Source organism: Epinephelus lanceolatus, chromosome 5 (genome assembly GCF_041903045.1).
Source record: "Epinephelus lanceolatus isolate andai-2023 chromosome 5, ASM4190304v1, whole genome shotgun sequence".
NCBI lineage: Eukaryota > Metazoa > Chordata > Actinopteri > Perciformes > Serranidae > Epinephelus > Epinephelus lanceolatus.
The window spans coordinates 29,817,842-29,844,227 of NC_135738.1; the positions used below are offsets into that span (position 1 = coordinate 29,817,842).

The window sequence follows — 26,386 nt, forward strand, 5'->3', positions numbered from 1 at the left end:
CCCTCGATCGGGTGAAGGCTTATTTTTTGTTCTAATGCTGCCATTAAAAAAAGCGCAAACAGTTTTTTCTCTGCTTAGTTTTTAATTCCTAAATCCTCACCATGTCTATTCCTTGTTCTCACTCTGCTCCTTTCCTATGACTCCCCAGGGTGCCCTGCCGTTCGATGACGACAACCTGAGGAATCTGCTAGAGAAGGTGAAGTTGGGAGTGTTTCACATGCCACACTTCATCCCTCCAGACTGTCAGAATCTCCTCCGTGGCATGATCGAAGTGGATGCCACCAAAAGATTAACGGTCAGTTCAATTAAGAAACTGGATTATAGTAAGCCATTGTAATTATGTTTACATACTTGTGTGTGCTTTGGTCTTGGGCTGTGGCCCCTTAAGGCTCAGACACACCAAAGAACTATTGGCGACGAAGGCCGGCTGTTGTGTCCCCTCATGTTGCCGGTGTCTCAGCCAAAAAGTTGCACTGGACACACCGCAAAGGCTACAGCCAGTGGCCAACTGGCATGTGCGTTCTGCGCCTGTGTGACGAGGAAGTAACTCTCCATAGCATCAGGCGGGGATAGTCTGTATTCGTCATTAAAATGGGAAAATCAGAGGACCAACAGGACGGATTCCCAAAGTTAATTAGCCAGTTAGCACATTAACAACACAACCAGATGTTGAAAGAATGAAACATATTTACTGTGTGCCAGTGAACTATAACAATGAACTGTTTCTGCTGAAGAGTTCAGTAGCTAAAAAAAAATAATCTTACCTTATATAACAAGTTTGTTTTGATCTCATGCCCTCTTAACTATAGTTGTTTGTTTACTTTCCTCACTTCCATTTCGCTTCTCATGCACTGAGCTGAACTGCCAATCAGAGTGATTTTATTCCCTGTTGTGCTTTGCCGTCTCTGACGCTGATTCAAAACACTGTATCAGACCAAAAAAAGCCAACAGGAACCAAGTAGTGCCAACGGTGCGGTACACATTGCAAAAACTAGGTCCACAGAAGCCTACCAACAGCTGACTTGGTGTGACAGGGCCCTTAGTCCTTCATGGAACAACATACAGTAATATTTTAGACACTAGCTTTCAACTTTGGGGCAGTTGTCTGGGAAAGCAAGCCCAAAAAGAAATAATGTAATGAAGAACTTGACCTGGCTAAATGGGAGCAAAACCCTGCAGCCTAAAGTCTTGCACAAAGCCTTCCCAAAAGAGCGATGACTGCTACAGCAGTAAAGAGGAGGTTACTATATATATAAATAGTTTGAGAAGGGACATTACACCCTTATGTGATTAATAGCCATGTGGCTGTGGGTGTATTTATTACATATATCTCTCAGGGTATGTATATGCTGCCTTTGCACACTAATATTTAAGTATCATCTCAAGTGCATGTTATTCTTTAGCAGTATGTACAATGTGATTTAATACAACATGAGGGTACACAGTAGTCTTTGCACTTTGTTATGCACAATTCATACATTCCCAGGGAATCAATAAGACTTGAATTATATCTGTATTGAATATTTCATACTCATAGTCCATGACTAGTTCTGTTTAGTAATGATGTTGTAGAAGAAGCAAAACACATTTAGATGTATTTTGAGACAGCAAAAAAAAGAGAAACCCAGACACATCAGGTGTGCGTTAGGAGGGGGAAATCATTATTTTGCAGATTCACAGCAAGCTGGGAAAACTTGTAATGCTCCAAGGAGAAAGCAAGATGGCAGAGATAAGCATTCAAACTAAAGTGGCTAATAGCAACTCGCTGCCAAGCCAGCCGTCACCTTTTTCTTTGTTTCTTCTTCCTTCCCCTGTGTTCCAAAAAGTGTTTGCCTCGCCTCATCCCCGATTCCGTTTGAGTTCCTCCTCAAGTGCAGGATGTGAATTCAGGAGAGGACTGCTGTTTGTGTACTCTCCCTCTGCACTGTTTAGTGTACTCATCACAATGCCAGTCCCTCTCTACAGAGCAACTGATCACCTTGGCAAGGTGGCTGGAGGATAGCGCGAGAACAGAGGGATGCGAAGGGCAGAGAGTCCGGTTGAGGGGGAGAAAGAGAGAGAGGTGGACAAAGGGAAATGTAAATAATGAAAGTGGTCAGAGATCTCAAAAGAAAGTATGGACTTCACACCGAGATGCTGCTGCCCTTTGTTCTTGTCCGCAGAGATACAGACTCACAAGTTACTGTATCTACACACACACCCAAAATAGAAAAAAAAATGTTTTCACACACGTATGCACGCACACTCTCCAGGCTCTCCAGGTGTCTTTGTGAATCAATGCAGTAAACAAAACTCTTTTCATGCACTTGCCTGTAAGCAAATGTGGTGACACCAGCCTTAAGTGGATGCTGATGCTTCATTTCCCCCGTGCCTCAGCTATCTTTCACAGTGTCAGAATGACTTTACATAACAGAACGTGAAAGGCACAAGGAAAAAAAAAAAGATCAGAAAGCTACAAAGACAGAGATGCTCATTTGCGGGAGAGTTGACATCCTTAAGGTACAGCCTTCAGATAAGCAGCAGCGTTGAAACATGAGCTTGAAAGATCCCACCGCTTTGGTATGCTGTACGTACAATATATGCTTTATTTTTCCCGTTCTCTTTGCCTGACGAGGACAGGTCACCCTGAGATCCCCCAGATATGTCCGGCAGCCTCCAGCGCTGTCCTCAACAAAAGGGTTACAAACAGACCGAGCTGCTGGGAGAGAATATGCTACCTTTCCTGTGCACGAGGGCTCCAAACAGAGCTCTGGGGATGTGTTGTAACCTCGCTGAATGTCAAATAGCCCTGTTAGATTGAGCGTTCTTGGAGTTTAGTGGTGACCGCCCTGTCAGAGACGAGACAGGTACACCCAAGGGTGGAAATGACATCATAGGGGAACATGTCATTCTTTTGCAAGGGATTATTTTTCATAATGATGTTGACAGTAGTTTGTTGAATCAGATTGACAGGGTAATAATCAGACCACAGCTACTGCATGTGTGTCAGTATTTCTACTGTCACCTCCTGTTAATTACATCCTTCTAGTAGATGCACATGAGTACACACACAAAGCAGAGGCCCAAGAGTCTTGAGTGGGAGGGCACGTACCCGGGCTTAAGGGGCTTAGCCCAATAAAAGCCTTTCTCTTCATTTCCTGTCTGTGTAGTCGGGGGGCCCCGGAGGCAACCGGGCCAGCCACCTCAACACAGTCATCTCATCTTTAGCGTTATTGAAATGAACACAGACACCCTGGAAAGATCTGCCTCCTCGTGATCCCTGGCTAATGAAGAGGATTGGCTTATTATATTAAAGAGCAGTTCATCACAGACATGTAATACATTCATGAGGACGGCGCAGATGAAGTGCAGAGGTTGTTGGAATGAAAATAAAAGGAAGTGTGTGTGTTTGAATGTCTCGTTGAGAAATGGCACTGTAGTTAATCACGAGTTCCACCAGAGAGAGACGTTACTGTTACTCTGCGAGGCCTTTTAGCTGGATCAGGTTATCTGCTGTAACTTTCTATCTCACCATTATTAGATTTAGTTACTTCCTTATTTTTGTGGTGTAAAAAACTCAATATTTAAGATGCTGGAGTAAATGGACCTTCACTTCTGCCGACTACTCAAAGCACTTTTTACACTACGAGTTACATTCGCCCATTCACACACATTCATGCACTGGTGGCCAAGGCTACCATACAAGGTGCCACTTGCTACTCAGTTTCTAACACACTCACACACACCAATGGAACAGCCATCGGGAGCGATCTGGGGCTCAGTATCTTGCTCAAGGATACTTCGACATGCTGACTGGAGAAGCTGGAGATAGTTGTTCTACCTTCTGAGCCACAGCCGCCCACAGAGCCAATTTTGCAACTGCAGAGAAGGAAAAAGTGGTTGATTTAGGTTTCTTATCAGCTAGTCTTAAAGGGGACCTATTATGCTCATTTTTAGGTTCATGTATTTGGGGTTTCTACTAAACCATGTTCACATGCTTTAATGTTCAAACAACGCTTTATTTCCTCATATTGTCTGCTGGAACACCTGTATTCACCTTCTGTCTAAAATGCATTTTAGCACCTGTCTCTTTAAACCTCTCTCCCAAAGAAGCCCAGTACACTTTTTCAGCGTTTCCAGGTCCTCTGTGTCTGCGCTCTTGGGTGGCTTAAGTTTTTTCCCAATTTTTCCCATGTTCCAGCAGGAATATGACCGGAAATTGATAATTAACAGCATCTGCAACTAAGATTACATGTTTCCCAGGTGTTAGCGTGTAGCTACATGTAGCGGTGTATGTAATGTAAACACTTGCCACAACACGCCTGGGGCAGATAATTTTATAAAGTAGGGCTGCACGTTGAAAGTTAGACACTCACATCCTCAATTGGAGACCCCTTAGACGACTTGAGATCGCTTCAAGTCGTCTTATTTTTGCTAGTCAGTGTGCTGTGTAGTGTACTTCTGTACTTTTGCTGCGGAGTCAGCGCTTTTGACTTTCACACTGCTCTTTGGTACAGGCAGCTGCAGACATGATGCAGCAGCACAGAGGAGGAGAAACTTTTGAGATAACATTATCTTTTCTCATCTGCTTAAAAATGGTGAATATACAGCTCACAGAAACTTAATAGGACAGACTTTTGTTTGATATAGCGTCAGCAGAAAATGTTGCACCACATCTCCGATCCATTGTTAGCGCTGTTAGCATGTTTACTGTATTACATGAATGTCGCTTTTGAGCTGAACGACCCACTGAGCCTGTTCAAACTTTAAAACCTTATAGGGAGGTTTTTGGTCACGTGGATTACTTTTACATACGTTAACCTCGGGATTTAAACTTTGGCCATGTGTATAAAGAACAGCCGACATTGTCACATTATACTGTATATGTGATAGAAAATAAGGAAAAGCGTAATAGGTTCCCTTTATCTAGCTGGAGTGAGGTCACAGCAGTTTTGTTTTTTTTTTTCACCTTTATTTCCTAGTTCTTAAAATGCTAGGAGGTATTAACCAAAATTACCCCAAAAAGTTATGTTCCATAATAATTTTAATATGGTAAGATGTCAAAAATTCATATTCTGTTCTGCAGAACATGCAGATAATAATTATCATTTATGCAGCGCTTGGATAAGAACATACCTGAGCGCACATGCTCACACCTAGCCAAAGCAGAATTACAGCAGCATCCTCCTCTGCCTGAGTGAAAGCAGCTGGAATTGGTACTGTCACATTTAGAGACTGATTGATGTGATACCGCATTTCAAACCGCATCACTTTCAACCCTGCGTGTGATATCAGTCTCTTGCCTCTAGGCCTTCAATAAAAGTGAGAGAGAGTAGGTCACCCACTGGCCTGTATCTGACAGGCAGGGTGTCTCTGTCAATACCGTGACCTCTGCGGAGGCAGACGAGATGCACCTATAGCGAGAAACCGCACCCCGGCCTGCTCTGTGATTGCACTAATATCACACGAGGATATTCGTCAGTGCTGAAGCGCAGAGGTAAATCCTCTGGGACAGTGGGAACACGGAGACATTGATGGAGACCCATACCCAAGACCTCAGCCTCTGAATAAGTGACAATAATTAGAGCTGCTATGTGTATTTCCTGTGGTTCCACAACAACAGCATGAGCAAATTAAAAAGTCCCAGCAGTGACATTGATCCTGTTTCCCTCTGTGGGCAGTTGAAACACTGCAGAGTCATTCTAACAGACATCTTCCTTTGTTGCCCTTTTGCTCACTGTTTCTGTCTCTTCCTGCATCTCCTTTGTTGGCAAAAGACCATGTTGACAGTGTCGGTGACAAAGTGGCCACATTAAAAAGTGTGATGACAAGAGTGGTATTGAGAGAGCGAGAGTGTGTGTTTGTGTGAGCAAGAGAGATGGGAGGAGAATGAGAATGGGAGATTCCCTTTAGACCAGAGGGCTTGGCAGGGTCAGCAGTGTGTGTGCGAGGGAGATAATATTCTCTGTTTATAGCTCAGCGGTATCACCTCTCTCTCTCATACTCTTGCTGCACCTCTCTGTGTCTCACTCTTTTTCTCAATAAGTTTCTCCCATTGGCAGTATTAATATTTGAAGGCCTCATTATTTACTTCCACTGTTCAATCTGGCCGTATTGTCCTATTGTGTTTCCATTAAGCCAGTAAGCTCAGGGCTTACTGAAGCCATTCTGCGTCAAGTGTTTCTATACACGGGAACAAGACTGAGTGTTTGTTGTATTCACCTTTTTCCTCACTGATTCTTCTGCCTGTGATTATTTTCTTATTGCCAAAAAGATACAAATCAAAAATGCTTTGCTTGTGTACTAACCTGCCGTTTCTTCTGTCATGTCTTTTACAGTTAGAACAGATCCAGAAGCACACATGGTACATGTAAGTACACTGTCTTTCCTTCCTTTTAACATCCTCCTCTCCTCTCGTCTGCAGGGGTTGTAGACCTGAGGGGAGCGGGCGCATGATGAATGGCTTTGAGTTTCCTCCCTGTACACGAGAGTACATTTGAGCAGGGCATGACTCCACTCTCGGGGATGTGGGGGTAAATTGGTAGTGCATGAAAGAGGATGTGCAGCATATGGTCAACTGAACAGGGAGCAGGGGAGAGGGAACATGCGGGGATGTGGTGGAGGATGAATCCACATAACCTCAGTGTAGACGTCATTTAATTTTCATTACAGGGTGTGCCCACCTTTTTAAGCTAACATAATTTTTTTTTTTTTTGAGAACATTTATGGGGCAGGTCATCGTAAATGATCAAGGGGAAAGAAAGGACTGGAGCACACTGATGAATTTACAGCCTTTAATGGTGCAAACAGACGAATGTTTCAACATCAGTGTGTCATCATTAGAGTCAAAGAAGATGGTAAATTACTGAATCATTTAAATTATTAAATTATGTCGGTATGTCAAAGTAAGTTATGTCAGAGGTCACGAGACTGGGTTTTTTAATGGGAGGCAGAAGCATTTTTTTTATATATATGTATAATATACCAGTACACCATTTGATATTTATAATGGCTGATATCCTCCCCAATAAACAGATCATCACTGTTTTAAACCTTTGAAACCTGAGTAAATCAGTTTGATTTTTTTTTCGAAAACATAGGGAAAGAAAAAATGACAATGAGCAAGAAAATGAACTAAAAAATCAATTATTAAAAATAGAGAAAAACAGAAAATATTTTTTAAAAAATAGAGAAAAACAGAATTTTTTTTTTTAAATAGGGAAAAACAGAAAGTCAATTATTAAAAATACGGAAAAACAGAAAATCAATTATTAAAAATAGAGACAAACAGAAAATGTTTTTTTAAAATAGAGAAAAACAGAAAATATTTTTTTTAAAATAGAGAAAAACAGAAAATAATTTTTAAAAATTAGTGGAAAATGTCTCAAAATCCAGGATAAGCTGTTACGGAAAATGAATGAATATCCAGGAAACTATATTTATGACTATTAAAATTATATATTCAAACCTATTTTATATATATATATATATATATATATATATATATATATATATATGTGTGTGTGTGTGTGAGTGAGTGTGCGTGCGTGCGTGCATGCGTGCGTGTTTTTTAGCCCCATTTTCAGGTAATTTCCTTGTTTATTGTTGTTTTTAACCTCTCTTTTAATGCTAATTTTAGGTAATCGTGTAACTTTTTTTTTTTTACAAACGTTTTGCTAATTTTGGGTAATTTCTAGTTCACTTGCTTGCTGCCTTCTTCCTGTGTTTTTGAAAGAAATCAAGACAATTGGCTCAGGTTTCAAAGGGTTAAAAGTCGGAGTTGAAAAAGTAATTTGAAGATTTTTCTGAAAGGATTTCCAAGATCCTTTCACTGCAAGAGAAAAGATGAATCATGGCAGGAGGGTTGTGAGTCCTGCAAGGGCTTGAGTTATGGTTTCTGTCGCGCACTGAAAGATCATACAAACAGACAGCGAGACTGATAAAAGAAACAAGAGGAGACAAGAGAGGAGCTAGGAGAGAAGACTAATGTAATGTGAGTTTTGTCAGTGAAGAAGTTCCCTGGCTGCCTGTCTCTGCGGGGCAGGCTGGCCAGCCAAGCGACGGGCTGAATGAATGAGCGTATGAATGAATGAATGAGGTGGTGTCTTTGAAATGTAGCTGGGGCTTTTTGGCTTTTTCCCCAGAAGCAGCTCATCAGTGGGGGGTAAAAATGAATCATGTGCAGCCATCTTTCCACATCACACATATTAAAAGAAGGCCATCCACCCCTATTGTTTGTTAGTTGTGTTAATAGGTGAGCTTTCATACAGTCTGAGCGGAGCTGTGGTGCTGAAGGGATAGCACCAAACTCTCCTCACCAGTAACTCTAATGATGGCCAGTGGACAAGCGTGCTCTCAGTTTCCACTTGATTAGGTGTGCCTAGCTAAAATTACTGCAATCTAATACAGCCCTGTAAATCCAGCCTCACTGAAGGTTATAGTGTTTTGTGTTTAGAGAGGTGTCGACTCAACTTTATGGTCATTTTGGAGCCTTTAGCTTGTGGTGCCGTTGACTTGGCTCACTTTTTACTGAGTAGTCGACACCTTTCTAAAACAGCTTGAACAAAAATCCAACCTTTATAACCTTCATTAAGGTGGGGTTTATTGCAGGGCTGTTTTAGTACACTGCATAGCAAGGTGGACCTAATAAAGTGGCAACTGAGGGATGAAACAAGGGTCCTGTTTTTATTTTTCATTACCACCCACCACCAAACTTTATATGCACATAGTGAAACAGGGGTGGGGGTTGTGTGGGACTGCGGTTGCAGTTCACAGGCTCGCAGCATATAGATAGGTGGATATGATTTTAATAGCAGCCTATGGGGTTTACATTTCACAGGGCTCACCAGAGGGAGAAAATAGATTAGCAGAGAAAAGCAGAGGGGGGTTGTGTAGATATATACCTGTGAAGCTGTGTATCTGAGGCTGTGCGTATTGGCACATTTGCAGATATCGAAGATGAATCCGTTCTTTGAAAACAGACGTCTGGAATGTTCCAGAAATCCTCTAAAAAATGGTGTCAGTGTGGATTAGCCTTTCAAAGTCCTGCTTGTGTACTCGCTAGATACAGAAAGACAAAAGAGAGACAGAGAAAAGTGACATAACTGGGAGAGTGTCTGGAAAGAAGAAGGGGATAATGAAGAATCTAAGTTTGGAAAACAATCCAAGGGAAGAGAAGGAGATTGCAAAACTTACTAGTGTGAGTCAGACGTTTGTCTGCATCTTGGTGAGCACGATGACCCTTATTCAACCTCTGACGCTTACATGCAGAATGACTGAACCTGGGGAGAATATGTGACTATGAAAGTTTCATAATGTGGACCAGGGTCGTAAAGAGGCAAACTCCCAACGAAGTAGTGCATAGTCTGTTTGCATTACATAGTAATTAAATCTATAAATCTGCAAAGTGAGATCTTTAATGCCTCTAATAGCTATATAAGCTGTGTGAAAACTTTTTTGTTGATGTATTAAAAGTAGTACAGACAAAATGATGGTGTCTTATTTGTGTAATTCTTTGCATTCCCAGAGGGGGGAAGAACGAACCAGAACCAGAGCAGCCGGTGCCCAGGAAGGTGACCATCCGCAGCCTGCCCTCCGCAGACGACATCGACCCAGACGTACTGGACAGCATGCACTCCTTGGGCTGCTTCAGAGACAAAAACAAACTACTGAAAGACCTGCTCTCAGACGAGTAAGTGAATGGAGTGGCCCAAGCGAGAGATGGGAGAGAGATGGGATGAGGAAGATCAGAAGAATGGGAGGTGTGGTTCGGCGAATGAAAAGGCGGGAGTGAAGACAGAGGAATGAGAGGACGGGGTAAAAAGGTGAAACAGTGTGTTGAAAATGGGGGAAATAAAAGCAGCTGCAGACAGGGAGAAGAGGATGGGACTGTGCGGTGGCACTGCAATGAAAGGATGGGGAGGTGACGGCCTTGGTTTTTCTCCGGCTCTTATGAAATCCTGCGAGGCTGTCACTTTAGATGTCAGAGGCTATAGATCACTTAACTGTTATCACACAGCACTTACACTGCTTGCCACTGGATACATTCCCCACAAGCTGATCCTAGCTTGCACCAGGAACAAGCCCCCGGGTCACATTGTTTATGCTCTTCTAATAATGTTGGTCCCATTCTGTGTTTGTGTCTTTGCCGCTGTGAATATGCGGTTATGCTGAAGATGCTTGCCCTGCAGTATTTTTACACACTTGTGTTTTTTATTAATATAAGCATACAGATGTTGTAGTTTCATTATGCGTTGCTTTTCCATCTCCTTTCCCTCTATTTTACATTTTCTTGGCCTCTTTAATTTAATACTAAACGAGCATTACTCTATCTCTCTCCCACCCTCCACATCTCTCCCGTTCGCTTCCTTCCTCCTGGGAGTATCCCGTAATAGTGCTGGACTGGAGGAAAATCTGCGCTCTCTATCTCCCTTCCCCTGGTTCATTTTAGCTGAAGTTGCAGGTCCTTGTCTCTTTGCCTCCTACTGTTTTCCAATCTGTCTTTATTACGGAGGGCCAGTCCCAGAGCCTTTTGCATAGAAAGTATTGGCCTAGAGGCTAAAGATATTAGGCTCCCTGATTTACAGAGAGAGAAAAGGACGAACGCATAATGTTTTGATACTTTCATAAACTTACCAGTAGACACCGCATATGGAGACATAATCTAAAAAAAAATATATGCAGAATATTATATGACGGCTTAATGAGGTGTAAAATTCAACTTTTCTTTTAATGGTGGAAGCTATTTAGTAGCTGTTTCACAATGAACCCAAAAAGATTAAAGGACATTAATCATAGTGAGGGTTTGTGCAGTTTAATGTCTTGGTTTTGAGCTCTTGCAGATTGGTTTGCGTATACAGATGCTTCAGTAATCTACATGTTTATGATTGGAATTACCCAGGTTTGTTTAAAATCATTGTATCATTTTTTCCAGATGTCTAAGTAGAGTATTTATTGTCTCCTTTTTGCAGTGACAACCAAGAAAAGATGATCTACTTCCTGTTACTGGACCGTAAGGAAAGGTACCCCAGTCAAGAGGACCAGAACCTTCCCCCTCGCAATGAGATCGGTGAGTTTCAGGCTGAAGTGATGAGTGCTGAAAAGAACCTAACATGATAGAATATCAGGGTTTCTAGAGATCCTTAAAAAGTTTTAAAAACTATTGATTCATTAATCTAAAGAATAGGGCTCAAATTGGTATTAAAATTGCTTAAATCAATCTTTCAGAAGTCTTAAGAATACTAAGACATTGGAAGTAGGATTTTATGAATCGTTTTTTGCTGACTTTGCATTGTAAAATCTCAAAATAATTGATAACATCAATTTAAAAAAATAATTTCCAGAATGCCTCTTGCAGCTCAAGATCGTGGAACCAACACTCATACTTTGTTTCTAGCTGGAATGCTCAGAGTAGAGGATCCACTGTCCTAGCCAGCTAGCTGTCATTGTACGCTTGGTGACATGGAAAAGTGCAAATTCAATGATAACTGGCTATTTAACCAAGATTTTACAGTAATTTTTATGCTAAAAGGTTGTTGTTTTTTAAACTTAGCACGATGGAATCAAGTCAGTGGAATTTCACATGCAGAAATAGAAACACAAAATCAGCAACAAACACCAGGTATTTCCCAGTTCTGTTCTACATCTGTCTCCACCACAAGACGAAAAAGCCATGTTTAATGTTACAATAAACAATTTGGCAAAATTTTGTTTTTTTTTTCTTCGATTTTGGTCTAAAATGTAATTGACCTATGACTAAACCACGCCCCCCCCCCCCTCCACTCACTAAATTGATGGAGGCAATTGATGATTTTTGGAGACATAACGATCAAATTTTGGTGCATCAAAGTGCCACTGAAGTGAAGGTTTTTGGCTCAGAATATGAGAAAAGGATAACGGCCTTTTTACCATCTTGGTGCTACAGTATTTACATTGAATCATTCAGCATAACGTTTGCCAGCCTTTGTTATCTCTGTGATTACAGATAAGTTAATGAAGCTAAGCTCCAGAAGTTAACGTTAGCTTAACTAGAGCCCTTTGGACAACAGCTAACAGTGATGTACGATCACCAAAGTACAATACTAGAAGGCTAATGAACTCCCAGCAAACAAGGTGACACGATGAACAACGCAGCTAGGAGCTAACGCTAGGCTAACTTTATCTAACGTTAGCTAGATATGTTAAAGATAACTTTATATTTCTTTCTAGCAAAGTGACAATATGTTGCCTCAAACACAATGTTGACTTACCTTAGAACAAATGTAGACATCATTGTTAATCTTATTCACGTTGAGTTGAACGTTACCACAAAACTTTATCCAAAGGATAAAGACGGTTGAGACGTGGTTTAAAGTGTAAAAAATACACCCTGTCGCCTAGCCTCTCAGGATACCTTGTGTCGGAGTTGCATGCACCCCATGCACACCATTAGACCATTTTTAAATCTCAGAAAAAGCTCATAAAACCGAACGAAACTGACTTTCTGTAATTTCAATGGACGTCCAGGCAGAGAACGTCCGAGTGTATGGGAACGGCTATACGCACTGTGATTGGCTCATTGCGTTTGAGGGCGGGGCTTAGCTGTAGGTCAATTCCAAGTGGCATTACAAAAAGCCTTAAAATTACATCAACTTGTCTTAAGCTGTAGGAACCTTGAAATATGATTTAAAAACCAACTAAAGAAAAGAACATAGCAGGAGAAAATGGAAATAAATCACAGTATAGCTCACAGCATGTCTGAACAATACTACTATGTGACTGGTATCTTAAACTTCCAGTGGCTTTTTACCTAGTCATTGAATAGGCAGCTGTATACACAGACAAACAAGCCAATTTAGGTAAAAATAAATACTTCAAGAAGGTAACTCCTGAATGCTCCTAGTGTCTGAACCATTCTGCAATGTTTTCCTTCTTCAGAAGAAATTGGATCAGCTCCAGTAGCGGTGGATTGGCTCTCCAGTCAGAAAAAAAAGGCTTTCTGTTTATTGAATATAGACAAGCTTCTCAATGAAATATAGTAGCAGAAATAGAAGGTGTCAATAGGCCAAGTTTGAAAAACTGTCAGCTGTGACTGCTTCGGCTCGGATATTAACTCATCAAAAAAAAAGGCATTCTTCCATTTGTGCACCACGACACAGCACAGATTTCCACCCACAGAAACAGAGATGCTGTACTTAGACTTCTGCCAGGGTTTCTCTTTTTTATGACAGCAAGCACTCTGCAATCGGAGGAGTGTTATGTGCAAATGTATGTGTGTGAGTGTGTGCTGTGAGATACCGACATTTTGATGAATAGACCTCCTCTTCAGTGAATGTGATACAGTCAATACAGTGGCCATTAGTTCAAGGTCTGGGAGGAAACCATTACTTATTCACTATTAGTTAAAATGTCAATGTGATCAGCGCTGAACATCACTCACACACATATGCACACAATGCACAAAACTGCTCAATGTGTAGAAATACACGCATTAATGCACAGAGACGTCAGGTGCGCTGTGTTGATTCTGGATCGATCTGTTTCACTGTCCAGATCCCCCAAGGAAGCGGGTGGACTCTCCGATGTTGAACCGTCACGGCAAGAGGAGACCGGAGAGGAAGTCCATGGAGGTCCTCAGTGTCACAGACGGAGGCTCACCTGTACCAGCAAGGAGGGCTATTGACATGACACAGCATGGGCAGAGGTACGCATGGAGGTGAAGAAAAAGAACACTGAAAAATCTATACTATTTTCAAATGAACAAAATAGAGACAGACATAGCTCTGTGTGAGTCTGCGTGTGTGTGTGTGTGTGTGTGTGTGTGTGTGTGGAGGAATCTCGCAGCCCAGCGGTGTCTGAGCAGGTCTGACAGCGAGTCTGGCTCTGGTGTCAGCAGGCTAGATTGTGGACAAACATAAACAGAGACTGATGCTGTGCTCGCTTTGTCTCCTGTCTCACTGTAGTAAATCAGTGTACAGTAAAAGCTTGGATATTCCTGACGCCAGTACAAAATGCAGCAAAGAAGAAAGGTATTCACTTGCCACTCACCCCTCACTCTTTCACCTCCTTTGGCTGTGTGTCTCACAGACGGGCGGGAGAAAGATGCAGCGGTGCTTTCTGCTAAAGGGATGCTTTGTTTTAAATGGTGATGACATATGCAGCATGTAGCAGCCTCATAGGTCTTTTTTAACACACTGTAGCTCATCTGAAAAACAAGAGGGTCCAACAGACTCAACAGTTTTGGGAAGTCAGTTCCTTAAGTTTGACTTAACTCTCATAATGAACTTAATTTTCAAACGGAGGAGAGCTGCGCATTTGCAATTCAGAGCCTTAATATCTACAACCCCCCCTTTTCCGGTGTTAGCTCAATTATCTTGTCTTTTTATAATCTGAATGCATTGATAATCAGTTTTCCCATACTGTGTCCCACTTTCTGCGCACACAGAACATTTCTCCATTTCTCCATTTTAGAGATGTTCAAGTTGAGCCAGAGCCACACCCCCACAAGGCACAGCGGACTGATTTAAAATCTATTTCCCTCATCTTATTTCAACAACCAATATATCATCACACGACACATTTCTGCTCAGAGGCGGTGACATTTGTGACAGCGGGGAAGATTGAATCTGAGGGGTGATAACCTGATCTGCCTAATGATAGGCAGATTGGCAGAGTGCTGGGAAAAGCTTTTCCGAGGTGTGGGGCGTAAATGCGGAGGCAGGGAGTGCATACATTATGTAGATAAAAAATATATAGTCATAAAGTTGAATATTCATCCAAATGTCAGATGCATTAATAACTCTCCATCGTAGTGCTTTGCCAACAACAAAATATCAAGAATTTATTTCCCGCTTCATTTCACTGGGGGAAGCCACTTCAGAAGTTTTAAATCCACTTCAAGAGCTCCCACCTCTGAACACCTCTGCTTAATTCTCCCTGTCCTCTGTGCCTCTGAATTTCACTCCAACATTCATCCTTCTTGTGTTTCCTCGCCTCTACTCTGCTCCTTCATCCCTTCAGGCATTTCCAAGTCTTATCTCTTCTTTATTTAAAGGTTGCATCGGTTTTGAAGCTGCCTTCTTCCGCCCTTCGCTCTGAGTCATCTGTTTCAGCTCAGGCTAGAATCTCAAAAAGGCCGGTTTACAGCGACTTTATCGAGCATTAATAATGCTCCCCTAAACAGTATCAACACCGGTTCATAGATCATACGTGACTGAATGGCACGCATCATAAAGGGCGCTGAACTAAGTGTTTTGAACCTTTATTTAAGACAGGACCTTAAGGTATAAATCTCAATAAAAAGTCACATCCACAGACGGCAGCGTGTGAAATAGGTTTGTGTCTGAATTCGACATATATCAGCAGCCGCAGTCATTAAAAAAGCTCCACTGCATCTTTCCTCTGTGCTACTTTAAATCAGTGTTTGTTCTTACCCCTCCACCCAAATCTCTTTTAGGAGCGCCTTCCTACTCTTTCATATCTATTCTCTACTGTGGTCCCTTGTGTGCAGCTGACCTTCAGTCCCAAACGCCCCCCCTCTGTTTGTATGGAATTGCTATGCTAATGTGGAAGTGCTGCTAGTTTTTCTCTGTCTGGCTTCCTATCAGCTGTGGTGGGTTGGAGGCGGGGGGAGTCCTACACCACAGCCCCTCCGCCTCCAAATCAAATCAAATCTCTCTCTCGCTTTATGTCTTTCACCCCCCCACTGCAATTTATGGCTTTCCAGCTGATCAGTGGGGGGAAAGAGATGTTGGTAACAAAGTCTGAGTTTGAATTTTTTTGTTGTGTTTTTTAAAACTTTTCTGCCTTTTATCACGTCCTTGTGTGTGCTTTGTTTGATCATGTGCGTGCACGTATGTGTGTGTGTGTGTGTGTGTTTATAGACGATGGCGTTGTGGAAGCTCGTACGTAGCAGAATAACGTCCAAAGATTTGACTGACTTCCTCTGAACCTAACCTTATCTTTCCCCGACAGCAAACTTTTGTCGACAGCACAGAAGATTCGTAGAACTTCAGATCAGAGGGTGTCAGTGAGAGGACTGACTTTGAAACATGTGTTTTGACAGGATACATTTCCACCAGCATAAATGATGGAAGAGAGGGGGAAACGGTTTTATCTGAAATTACACAACGAAAATGCCTGAACCTCAATCCCTACCCGGCGTTTTCACATATCTCATGTAGGCAGTAACAGTGCGATCAACTGCCCAGGCTGCATCTTCATACGTATGATTGATGATTTGACTAATTCTGTGAAGTATAATTGAATAGATTTGGGGGGGAAATGCTGCAGTAGCCACGTTGCAGAGGGACACACATGGGGACATTCTCACGTGAATGCCTGTTTCATTCTTCATATACCCAGAAGTCTCTTAAAAAGACATTTAAAGCCAAACTGAAAGCACAAGAAATCCTACTGATTTAATTTTAAATCTTAACAACATGCCAGGAGAAATGAAGGGAGGTTAATGATATGTAAATGAAATATGGAAAAGTGCTGCAGTGTGAAGAAGAGAATATCAATTGATTTTTTTTTTCTCCACAGATCTGCTCTAGTTGCTTCATGCAGTTTGAATGTGTTGGGTTAGTCAGTGCAGTCTTAATAAGTCAGGCTCTCATGCTAATTATTGACTCTAATTTATTTAAGAGGCTGAAATGAGCACAAATAAAGCACCTTTAACACTGATCTCTACATCAGGAACTGCAGGGGTCTCACTACATTTAGAGATTTGAGGAGCTGAGCTGTGAATATTAATGTGCTGAGTCCTCAGGGAGTTGTCAGGGCTCAGGAAAAGGAAATGGATTTAAACAGTGTGTTGATTTATATGAATATCTACCCAGCGTAGAGGAACTCTATTGGCAGGACAAAGTCAATATAGAGGAGGGAGAAAGAGAAAAATGGAAGTTTCTCCACTGCAGCAGGGCAGTGGTGTTGTGCTTTGGCTTTGGCAGTGTTATTTGTTCGCCGTTTGACTCCTGGCACCAGCCGTTTCATTTTGCTTTACTTTCGTTTTATTTCAGTCCATGCCCTCGTCCCAGAAGCTCTTGTACTTGTTCCATCCCCCACAGCTCAACATTAGACCCCCACAGGTGCTTTGGATGGGTCTGCGTCACAGCCGGTGGTCTCACACTGAGGACACGGACCCTGTTCCAGAACAGGCTTATGGGAAATATTATCTTTAGGACTAAAGGATAACAGAAAGATAAAAGTTGGTGACCACACATATATTTGGGTGCAACAACACACACACTAAAGGGTTACTTCACCCAAATTGCAACAAAAATGAATTCAATTAAATCCTAAAAAAACAAACATGTTTTCTCATTTACCCCCAGCAGTGTCTTGCTATACAGGTCATTTTGGTTTTATTTGTCCAGATAGATATCCCTTTATGAGGTGAGGCAAATGGAATTTTGGTTTTTGTGCTCTCCAGTGGTGAAGAAGTATTCAAATCCTGTAATCAGGTAAAATACTAAGTAAAAATCCTGCAGTTAAAGGGATACCCCATTTTCAACCAGCTCTGTATCATGACGATGTGGGAAGTATGTGCAAATGAACTGTGGTAAACTTCCCTCCATCTTACCAGCGCCCAGATTTCCTTGCTCATCTTTTAGCCCAAATCCAGATTTTTGCTGTCTCTAGGGCTGCTGCTCATGCTACAGCTTATACTTCCTCATTTTCGTGGCACCACCGTGGCCACCGGAAACACACAAAAGTAGAGAGGGGGATCAAATGCAGCCCAAACTCTTATCAAAATGTAAAACTAGGCAGGCGCTTCCTGTTTCTTATCCAAAATGTTTTCAGAAACATATTTTATCTTACTGTTAAACTGTAATTCATGATTGTTCGTCACCAGCCAGCCACCATGTTGTTTCCTGTGGCCAAGCTTGCATTACATCACCCACCAGAGGGAGCGCTTATTGGTCTGGTGCAGCACAGTGCATTCTGGTAGTTGTAAGTTTTTTATATCTTTTGAGCAAAAGTTTTCCTCTGTTTTCTCTGGTCATATAGCATCAGTTTCATCAGTACCTGCATCTTACTACTGAATAGACAGCCCCCTTTTATGAAAAGAACATCATTATCATGTTCAGCAGTGAAATTCTTCTTTGAGTAAAAGTATTAGCATCAAAATGTACCACCTTTAGTTGTCAGTACATGTAGTTGAGTAGAGAGTGCAGTATTTCCCTCTGAAATTTAGGGAAGTAGAAAGTAACAAATTGCAAATACTTAAGTATAAGTATCTTAGAATTATACTCAGACAGTACTTAATTAAATGTACTTACTTACACTTTGATGCTGGGGCTCACAGTATTTAAAAATCAAACAGCAGTGTCTTTTTCCAAAGACTATACTATCTGCTTTTTTAATTGAAACTACAACAAAATAGTCCCTATGACAAGAACTGACACTGTGTTCTGTGGATTATCCAGAGTAACCAGGATATTGTTTCTGGATGGAGCAGTTACTTTGATTTTAAGTGTACTTGTTTAATAAGTGAGCACCACAATGAAATTAAATTCACCTAAATAGTCTTTTGGTGGTTGGAAGCAAAAAGAGATCTCTCAAAACTAAGATAAGGCTGTTTGAAATTAGGGTCAACTGATCCTTTAAAGCCAGCACACACAGAAATGCAGAGGGCATAGCCCGCTCCAGCGTCTCCTCTCCCACTGATTTAATAACTTGGCCTCTTTGTTTCTGCATGATAGATGATAAATGATCTCTTAAGTTGTGTGTGCTGCTCACTATAAATAACATAACTCGTCTACAATAATTCATCGTCGCTCCGAAGCAAGGGTGAGCCTCTGACAGCCCATTACTGTACAGCATAACCATCTGTAACATTAGCTTTATAGACCTGCTGGTCCAACACTAACAGATGCAGAGTGCCTCTAACAATATGCTCATAATGGCCCGAGGACGCTGTGTTTTGGCCATGTTCAGATGAAGTGCGATTGGCTGTTTGCGCCCAGACGCTGTAGTGAGCAACTGTGGGCATGTCTCAGTGGACCGTCGGACTTAAATGTAAATGATGGCAACTGTCTGGTCAGCTGCTCTCTGAAAGAAGGAATCCTAGCCAATGTGGTCTCAACATCGCCTACTCATGAGTGCATGTGCAATAAATACGCTCACAGAAAGGGCAGTGAGAGAATTATAAAAATAGTATGAGAGTGGGTGTTTCTATATTTTCCTCCTTCTCATTGTAGCTGTTGCTTCTCTTCTGCTCTGTGTGTGTCTGTGCCTCTCAGGAGAAATATTCCTGCTCTAGTATCAGTTCTTTCTTTAGGTGGTTGTAAATTAAAAGCTCAAGGGAGCAGGGTAACTGAACCCAAATAAGCGCTTCCGCCTTTTAGAAGATTGATACATATAGATCTTAATCCGAGCTTGTTGTTATGACAGCGGCAGCATTTTTATGGCTACTAGCTGTAACTGTACACAGTTTTGTGTCCATGTATGGATGCCTCTGTGGTCCGGTGGGACCGCTCCAGCATCAGAAATGAACATCAGTCTCCATTACTCCATCTCCCTCCCTCCCATCCTTCATTCTCCCATCCCTCCCTCATTCCTCCATCACTCCTAAACTCCCTCATCCGCCCCTCATGTTTGCCCCTGAGGTCTTCCCGTACGTCTGAGCAAGTTGAAAAAAACATTTTTGTGTAGTGTAGTTATTTTTTCAATGAGAGACAAAGGATCTGGAGGCTCAGCCACGTGTTTGCAAATACATTAACGCTGAAATGCAGAGAGAAAGGGGGGGGGGGGTATTGTTAGATTGAATGACAAAAAGGAACAGTGTTGTGACAGTGAGCAGCTGGTGTTTCCAAGTGTTGACAGGCCCTGTTGTTGTGTGGTTGTGTGTGTGTGTACATTTGTGTGCGTGTGCTTGATGGAGACAGATTGTCCTGTGATTGTTCATTTCTGAGCAGGGCTCTGCTCATAGGGGTTATTGACGGCATCTGCGGGGGAAAAAGAAAAACATGACAAATGGCACTCAACCAAATGTCCCACTTCATTTCCCCCCTCGAGATATTTTCTACTGATCCAGCGCTAAGGCCTTAAAGTCAACATGTTTGGTTTATTAGCAGACTATAGACGGGGAGGAAAGCTAATTTGAATGCTAATCTGTGGAAAGCTCGCCTATAGATTTGCGGGAGAAGCTGCAGTCGAATCGACACATTCAAATCCGAAGTTTGAGCTTAATTGGTTCGAGACTAATTGCTGCGAGTCGATGCCAGTGATGTCTGTCGTCAAGTCAGTGCTGTCGCCGTGCCGTAGCGCTTTCACCCTCTCTGTGTGAATAGGTGTTGTGTTTGCAAAGGGCTTGATAGCAGCTACCATGCTTGGTATGATGGTGATGGTGACATATGCCGTGGTTGCTTTCTAACTGTGTGCAACATGTAACCTCCACGCTCTCACCTCCACCTTTGTTTACTGAGACATGTCACAGGTACACATGTTGATCCCACCAATTACCTCTGCCCCTGTGTGTGTTCTTGCGTGTTTGTGCCACAGGTCGCGGTCTATTAGTGGAGCCTCCTCTGGCCTCTCCACCAGCCCCCTCAGCAGCCCACGGGTAAGTCACAACCCTTCCGACACACATGCAACACACACCTGTCGACCCAGCTCCCAGGTATCTGGTTGTAATGTTCACCCTCAGAGATAACGACCATCCTACTTCCACTGATCCCATCTTGTTGCTGTCATCTTATTGCTGTTTATGTCCGCTAGAGAAAATAAAGACAGTCACTACAGCTACGTCGCCGGGGCCTCTGACCTTTAACAGTGGACAGCACACTCACTATGAAAGCAATATTGCTGTATCTCTCTGCACAATTTTGTTCTACTGTTCTGCTTTATGATTAGTGTGAGCTACAGTATCTTTCTTCACTCGAGTTTTAATCCACAGTTCAGATCTACCTTTGCATTTTGAGGGAGCAGGGATCCACTATGATAAGCTCTTCTTATCCGGTGTTCCTTCAGACTTTACACAAGTCTTCGCCGCGTCTATATAGTTGGATTTCTCTGTTAACTCAAAGTAAAATATACTGATGAACCTCTACAGGGGGACGTGATGGCACAGCAAACTTTCTCCCCCCCTTAAGCTCCTTCTCTCTCTATCCCTTCTGCGTATTATCCCTCTCTCTGTTTTCTGTGGCCTGAGCTCTGTGGAAATCCAGCTCCGGGAATGCTTCAGAAAATCCCACTTTTCTTGCTCAGAGCTGGGAGAGCTTGTGGTAAACTTTTCCAGCTGACTAACCTGAGAGGGCTCGAGATTAGCCAGGATCCTAAGACGGAGCTCCTCGCGCCACACAGGTTCTTTCAGGCTGATCTGAAAGGGAAATTGATTTCTCAGACCTACCCAAAGCCCGGATTGTGCTCTCAGCGAGAGGCTCCGTGTGGGGTTATTATCTCAGATTTGTGTCTGGAAAAAAACAAAAGGGGGAGGCGTCCGAGGGAAATAGTTTATCAGCAATTTTTATCATTACAAATAAAACAGATCAATAAACCTATCTGGAAACTGGGAATTTAACAGAAAATCCCATAATGGCGTTCCTCCTGTTACTGAGACAGCCCAAATTGTCCTCACAGCTGGACTTGTGTCTCTCGCACCTCTGTGTCTGCTTGCTTCTCTCTGCCAGCAGAGCCCTGTATGTTTTATTCAAGTGAAGTCCGTCTTTTTATGTTTTGTTTGGCCTTTTTTAAATTGTGTGCATTGCTTGCTGTTTTCGTTGTTCCCATTTCACTTTTGTTTTCCTTTGACGTGAGTCACTGAATGGTCTAACTGCATGTTTCTTTTCTGTCTTTCTTCTTTTTGCTGTGCCTCCATCTCTCCCGTGTATCCAAACATCTCACCTGCCTCTATATTCTTTGGCTGCCTCTTCTCCTGGTTGTACGGTTGTTTGTTGTGCTGCACTTTTCTTTCTTGCTTTATCTATGTGCCTGTGTGTGTCCCCGTGTGTTTTTCTTTATTTTCCTCTCCTCCTCTACCCGCTCTTGCTCTTGGCTGTATCGTGCTGCGTGTCCTCACACCGTGTCCTCTAACTCCAGCCTGTCAGAAAGTTCTGTGTACCACCTCAGTCCCCAGACTTGGCGCAGTCCCCGAACACAAGCCCCTGTCCATCCCCTGAGCCCACCCCCAATCGCACAGGCCCGCGTATCTCCACCCCCAACTCGCTCGCTCCAAACAGCGAGCCCCTGCCAGACTCACTCAACAAGACGCAGACACTCCCCGCCAAACCCAAAGTCGTCCCCAAGCCCCTCCAAGCCACGCGGTCCAACCCGCTCCCTGAATCCTCCCCAGATCCAGCATCAGCCAGATCAGAGCCCTCCACTCCTTGCCAGCTCCCGATGCAGCCACCCTCTGCCTCCGTACCCCCCACCCCTACTTCTCCGTCCTCCCCGTCCTCCCCCTTTTCCCCGTCCTCCATCTCCAGTTCTCCCATCCCGAACAGCCCCCAGGTACGGCGCTCCCATTTTGCTGCCAACCCCCAGCTCTCTGTGCCCTTCAGCCCAGTGGTGCCCCTGTCGCCCATCCGGCTGCACCACTTTCATCCCGTGCCGCCGGCGCCTTCTTCCTTCACTGACCACCCGCCCAAATCTATCCCCCTCATACAGGTCACCCCTCACCCCTCCCCTCGAGGCAGCCCCCTCCCTACCCCAAAGGGCACCCCGGTGCACACTCCCAAGGACAGCCCGGCCGGGACCCCCACCCCAACGCCGCCCCCCAGCCCTTCCATTGGAGGCATGCCTTGGAGGACGCGCCTCAACTCCATCAAAAACAGCTTCCTGGGCTCACCACGGTTCCACCGCAGAAAACTCCAAGGTACTGACATCACAGCAAATATAACACTGAATTATCTTGTCTGAATTCTGACCTCCACCTCTGTCTGACCTTTGACGCTGCTTCCACAGTTCCCACACAAGAGGAGATGTCCAGTCTCACACCAGAGTCTTCCCCAGAGTGAGTAGATGCAGTACTTTTTGAAGCTTCCACCACCATGATAACTATGCATAACCTGTCAGCCCCTCAGTCATCGGCTCAAACAGGCTCGCCCTTGATAGCGTGATCTTTTGGGAGGTATTACATCCGTGAATGTTTGATTTGCGCCCACTGAGCTCCCTGTAATGACCTCAGGTCTGGTCTGGGTTGGAGAAGTAGCAACCGTAGCAGGAGGTATTGGGTTGGTTATGAGGGAGGGAAGGTAGCCTGTGTGATGTTGCTGAGCTCCCAGGGGCCTGATAACTCAAGGTTGGCCTAGATATGCCTGTTTGGTTCGCTGGCTGTCTGGCTTGGCCATTTCCACCTGGCTGGGAAGAACATCCTGGCTGGAAGGAGTTGGGAGAGTTGGCTGGAAAAGACCTTCTCTGAGCTGAGTTAGGCTTTATTGCGTTAATACACAGTCACACACCAGCTGTAACCAGCTTCTCACTGCAGGACAGTGTTTCCCTTAATGTCGCTACAGACGTCATAACGTCATGGATGTATTCATTTATTTAATGGGGAGTATTTCTTTTTGTGCTGAAGTTTGAGCCTTGCAAATCCATCAACATTTTCAAGAATCTCATGAAATATTAATGTGTGAGAAAACAGGAGTCCATATGGCTTATTAGTGGTTGCAGGTACACCTGGGCTGAGGCCAGTAGTGAATTCATCTGCCTCTTCCCCTTCTGGACCTACAGTTCTGTTCAGAGAGAGGCTCAATTATCTCTCTCTCACACACACATGCACACAAACATGGACATACACACATTTACACATACACAGTTGCGCAGAAGGTGAAATGTCAGAAAACTTTTCTCCCCTGCACAGTTTTAGCTCATTTCCCTCAGGGTATCCTACGTTTGCTCCTTTCCATTTCCCCAGAGCTGCAGAGAGAGAGGAGAGGCAGAGCTCTTCACCAGCTCTCCATTTTTCTGGATGGATAGATAGATGGAAAGATGGTTGGGTGGGTTTTAACAAGGAAGCAAAAATGGTGGAAGGAGGACTAGCGCTCTGTAGTCGGCACATACAGCAGTTAAAAATATATAAAGCATCTCACAAACTGTTCTTTTCTTCTTGTCTCCCCCCCCACCCTTGACAGACTTGCCAAAAAATCCTGGTTTGGTAACTTCATCAACCTGGAAAAAGAGGAGCAGATCTTCATCGTCATCAGAGACAAGCCTCTCAGCTCCATCAAGGCAGACATCGTTCAAGCCTTTCTCTCGGTACTCGCTCACAGTTTCTCGCTTAAATCCTTCTCCCGTGTGATCCGTGCTCCCTGTGCCCCGACTTTTCTCTGTGAATCCGAATATGTGCGCATGCAGCAGTATTACCTGTGCATCTGCTGTGTGATACAGGGCGTAGCCTTCCCTAACAGCGGCGGTGATTGGCTATGCTCCGAGGCAGGCTCTCCCTGAGTGTTTGCTAACATGCTCCTGATTTATGTAGCAATTCAGTAAACTGCTTGTGTTCAGTGCTTCTATTTTCTCTCTGACTGCAGACTCAGTTGAGGTCAATAGAAAATCAACAGAGAGCATTGATCATTAGCATATAGATGCTTTGCCCTCGATACCGCGTATTGAGCATGCGTGTGTGTGTTTGTGTGTATATTTAGATGTGCAGTGCAAGAAATTGAGAAATAGCGTGGACTGTCTCCGTGCGTGTGGTGTGTTTTGTAAATGTGGATGTGCAAATACGTGCGGGCAACACCGGGGTTTCTCAGGGAGCGCGGCAAAATCTGTATCAACAGACCCTCAGCAGTGGTAGTTGATATTCAGCGTACATAATTGAACAAAACCCACCCTCACCCTGGTTAAATTTAACAAAGTCTAAGTAAATGCAAACTCTGCCAGCGCAGGTCAATGTCAAATCTGTTTCCCCATCCCTGGAGGTAGCTATTTTCCCCTCTGGGTTATGCTAGCTGGTATTCCAGACAGGAGATTGGCACCTGAATCAGTGGAATTATACCTCTCAGCACACTCACATTAATGGAATGTCAAACCCTCTCCAGCACTATGGCGAAACGTGACTATTTCAGAGCTCACCTGTTCATTGGGCATACAAATTCATTTTAGGTGGGAGAGTGCAATGTTGTTGGATGACTCAAGATTACATTAGCTTAAGTCTCCCTGGCATGCATGGCTACTCCCCGAGGCATTAATCTCCTTAGAGTTTCAACTGTGGCTCATAGTATGTGGAGGGTATTTTAATGAGGGTTTATTCACCTTGTCGTATGCGAGGTGTAGGAGAAAAATTAAACATCAATGCTCCCTATGTATAATCCCATTACTTGCCTCTTTTTACTACTTATATTTATTCTTATCTCTGCCTCCTTTTCCATTTTTTTCATTTTACACGCTCACTCCTCTTCTTTTCTTCTCCTCCCAGATCCCCAGCCTGAGCCACAGCGTGATCTCTCAGACCAGTTTTCGAGCAGAGTACAAGTCCACGGCTGGCCCTACGGTTTTCCAGAAGCCGGTGAAATTCCAGGTGGATATCACCTACACGGAGAGCACAGCTGCCACCAAGGAGAACGGCATCTACTCTGTCACCTTCACCCTGCTCTCAGGTCAGGACACTGTCTACACACATCACCCTTACTTTCTACACCTGTTTGGGCAAGAGGCACGATGCACGCTGAGCCGCTCACCAGTAACAAGATGGTTCAACTCTGGACCTCACATCTGGAGACCCAAGCTCTGTGAGCCAATGCACATAGACCTACTTAACTTACTTTTACTAGTTTGAGTCCTCTCCTCAGAATGAGAAAAAAACAGTAGCTTCTGTGTGATTTTAAAAAAGTGAAATAAAAATTCAAAGCACCCCGCTTTGTTTTTGTACTTCAATAGAAAAGGGTGCCTTGAAGTTAGCGGGGATTTGATTCCTTCTCTTGGGGACATCCGAGTGGAAATTGTTCAGTTCAAACCCGGGCGCTTCCTGTTGTGAGACGACAGATCACAGAGGACAGTGTTGCATACAGTTTAATTTTGAACAGCCAGCCTCCCATCTCATCAGGCTCACAGAGGTCTTGGGAAACTGGAGCTCACGTCGCTTTAAAAACTATGGCAAGGCATCCCTAACGTGTCGAGTGGGATGCTGTCACACTTCAAACTAATGAAATTAAACTATCCAGCCAACAAATAAACTAGAAGTGCTGCTTCCAGGGTTGGGTGTTTTCAAAAGGCGCTGCCAAAAAGAATGTCTGCATAAGGATTTTCAAAGTTCTTGCAATCCTGGATGCTTGATAAGAGCCACCCCCCTCCTGAAACGTCCCTGAGCATAACAAGATGAGGTCTGGCTATGCAAGATTACATACTACGCAATCATGCGTGCATGCTCAGTCTCGCAGAAACACATGCATGCTCTCTTTCCCTCTCTGGCTGGCTCACATAGCCACACACAAACTCAAACACACACTCAAGTAGGGGGCACATCTGAACTGAATGGGGTGTAATA

General features: G+C 43.5%; 1 protein-coding gene across 7 annotated transcripts in view; it reads left to right on the forward strand.

The window, feature by feature from the left end:
* Window positions 1-26,386, forward strand: part of brsk2a (BR serine/threonine kinase 2a) — a 206,128-nt gene that overhangs the window by 172,750 nt on the left and 6,992 nt on the right. For 2 of the 7 annotated variants that reach the window (XM_078168022.1, XM_078168024.1), the window contains exons 8-18: window positions 149-295; window positions 6,318-6,349; window positions 9,506-9,670; window positions 10,950-11,047; window positions 13,510-13,660; window positions 13,920-13,985; window positions 20,464-20,524; window positions 22,567-22,774; window positions 22,864-22,912; window positions 24,033-24,156; window positions 25,319-25,499. In XM_078168022.1, the coding sequence (XP_078024148.1) occupies window positions 149-295; window positions 6,318-6,349; window positions 9,506-9,670; window positions 10,950-11,047; window positions 13,510-13,660; window positions 13,920-13,985; window positions 20,464-20,524; window positions 22,567-22,774; window positions 22,864-22,912; window positions 24,033-24,156; window positions 25,319-25,499 (1,282 nt within the window). Of the gene's footprint in view, window positions 1-148; window positions 296-6,317; window positions 6,350-9,505; window positions 9,671-10,949; window positions 11,048-13,509; window positions 13,673-13,919; window positions 13,986-20,463; window positions 20,525-21,999; window positions 22,302-22,385; window positions 22,775-22,863; window positions 22,913-24,032; window positions 24,157-25,318; window positions 25,500-26,386 lie in introns of all 7 variants that reach the window. The other 5 variants (XM_078168023.1, XM_078168025.1, XM_033634171.2 and 2 more) reach the window with 3 other exon arrangements.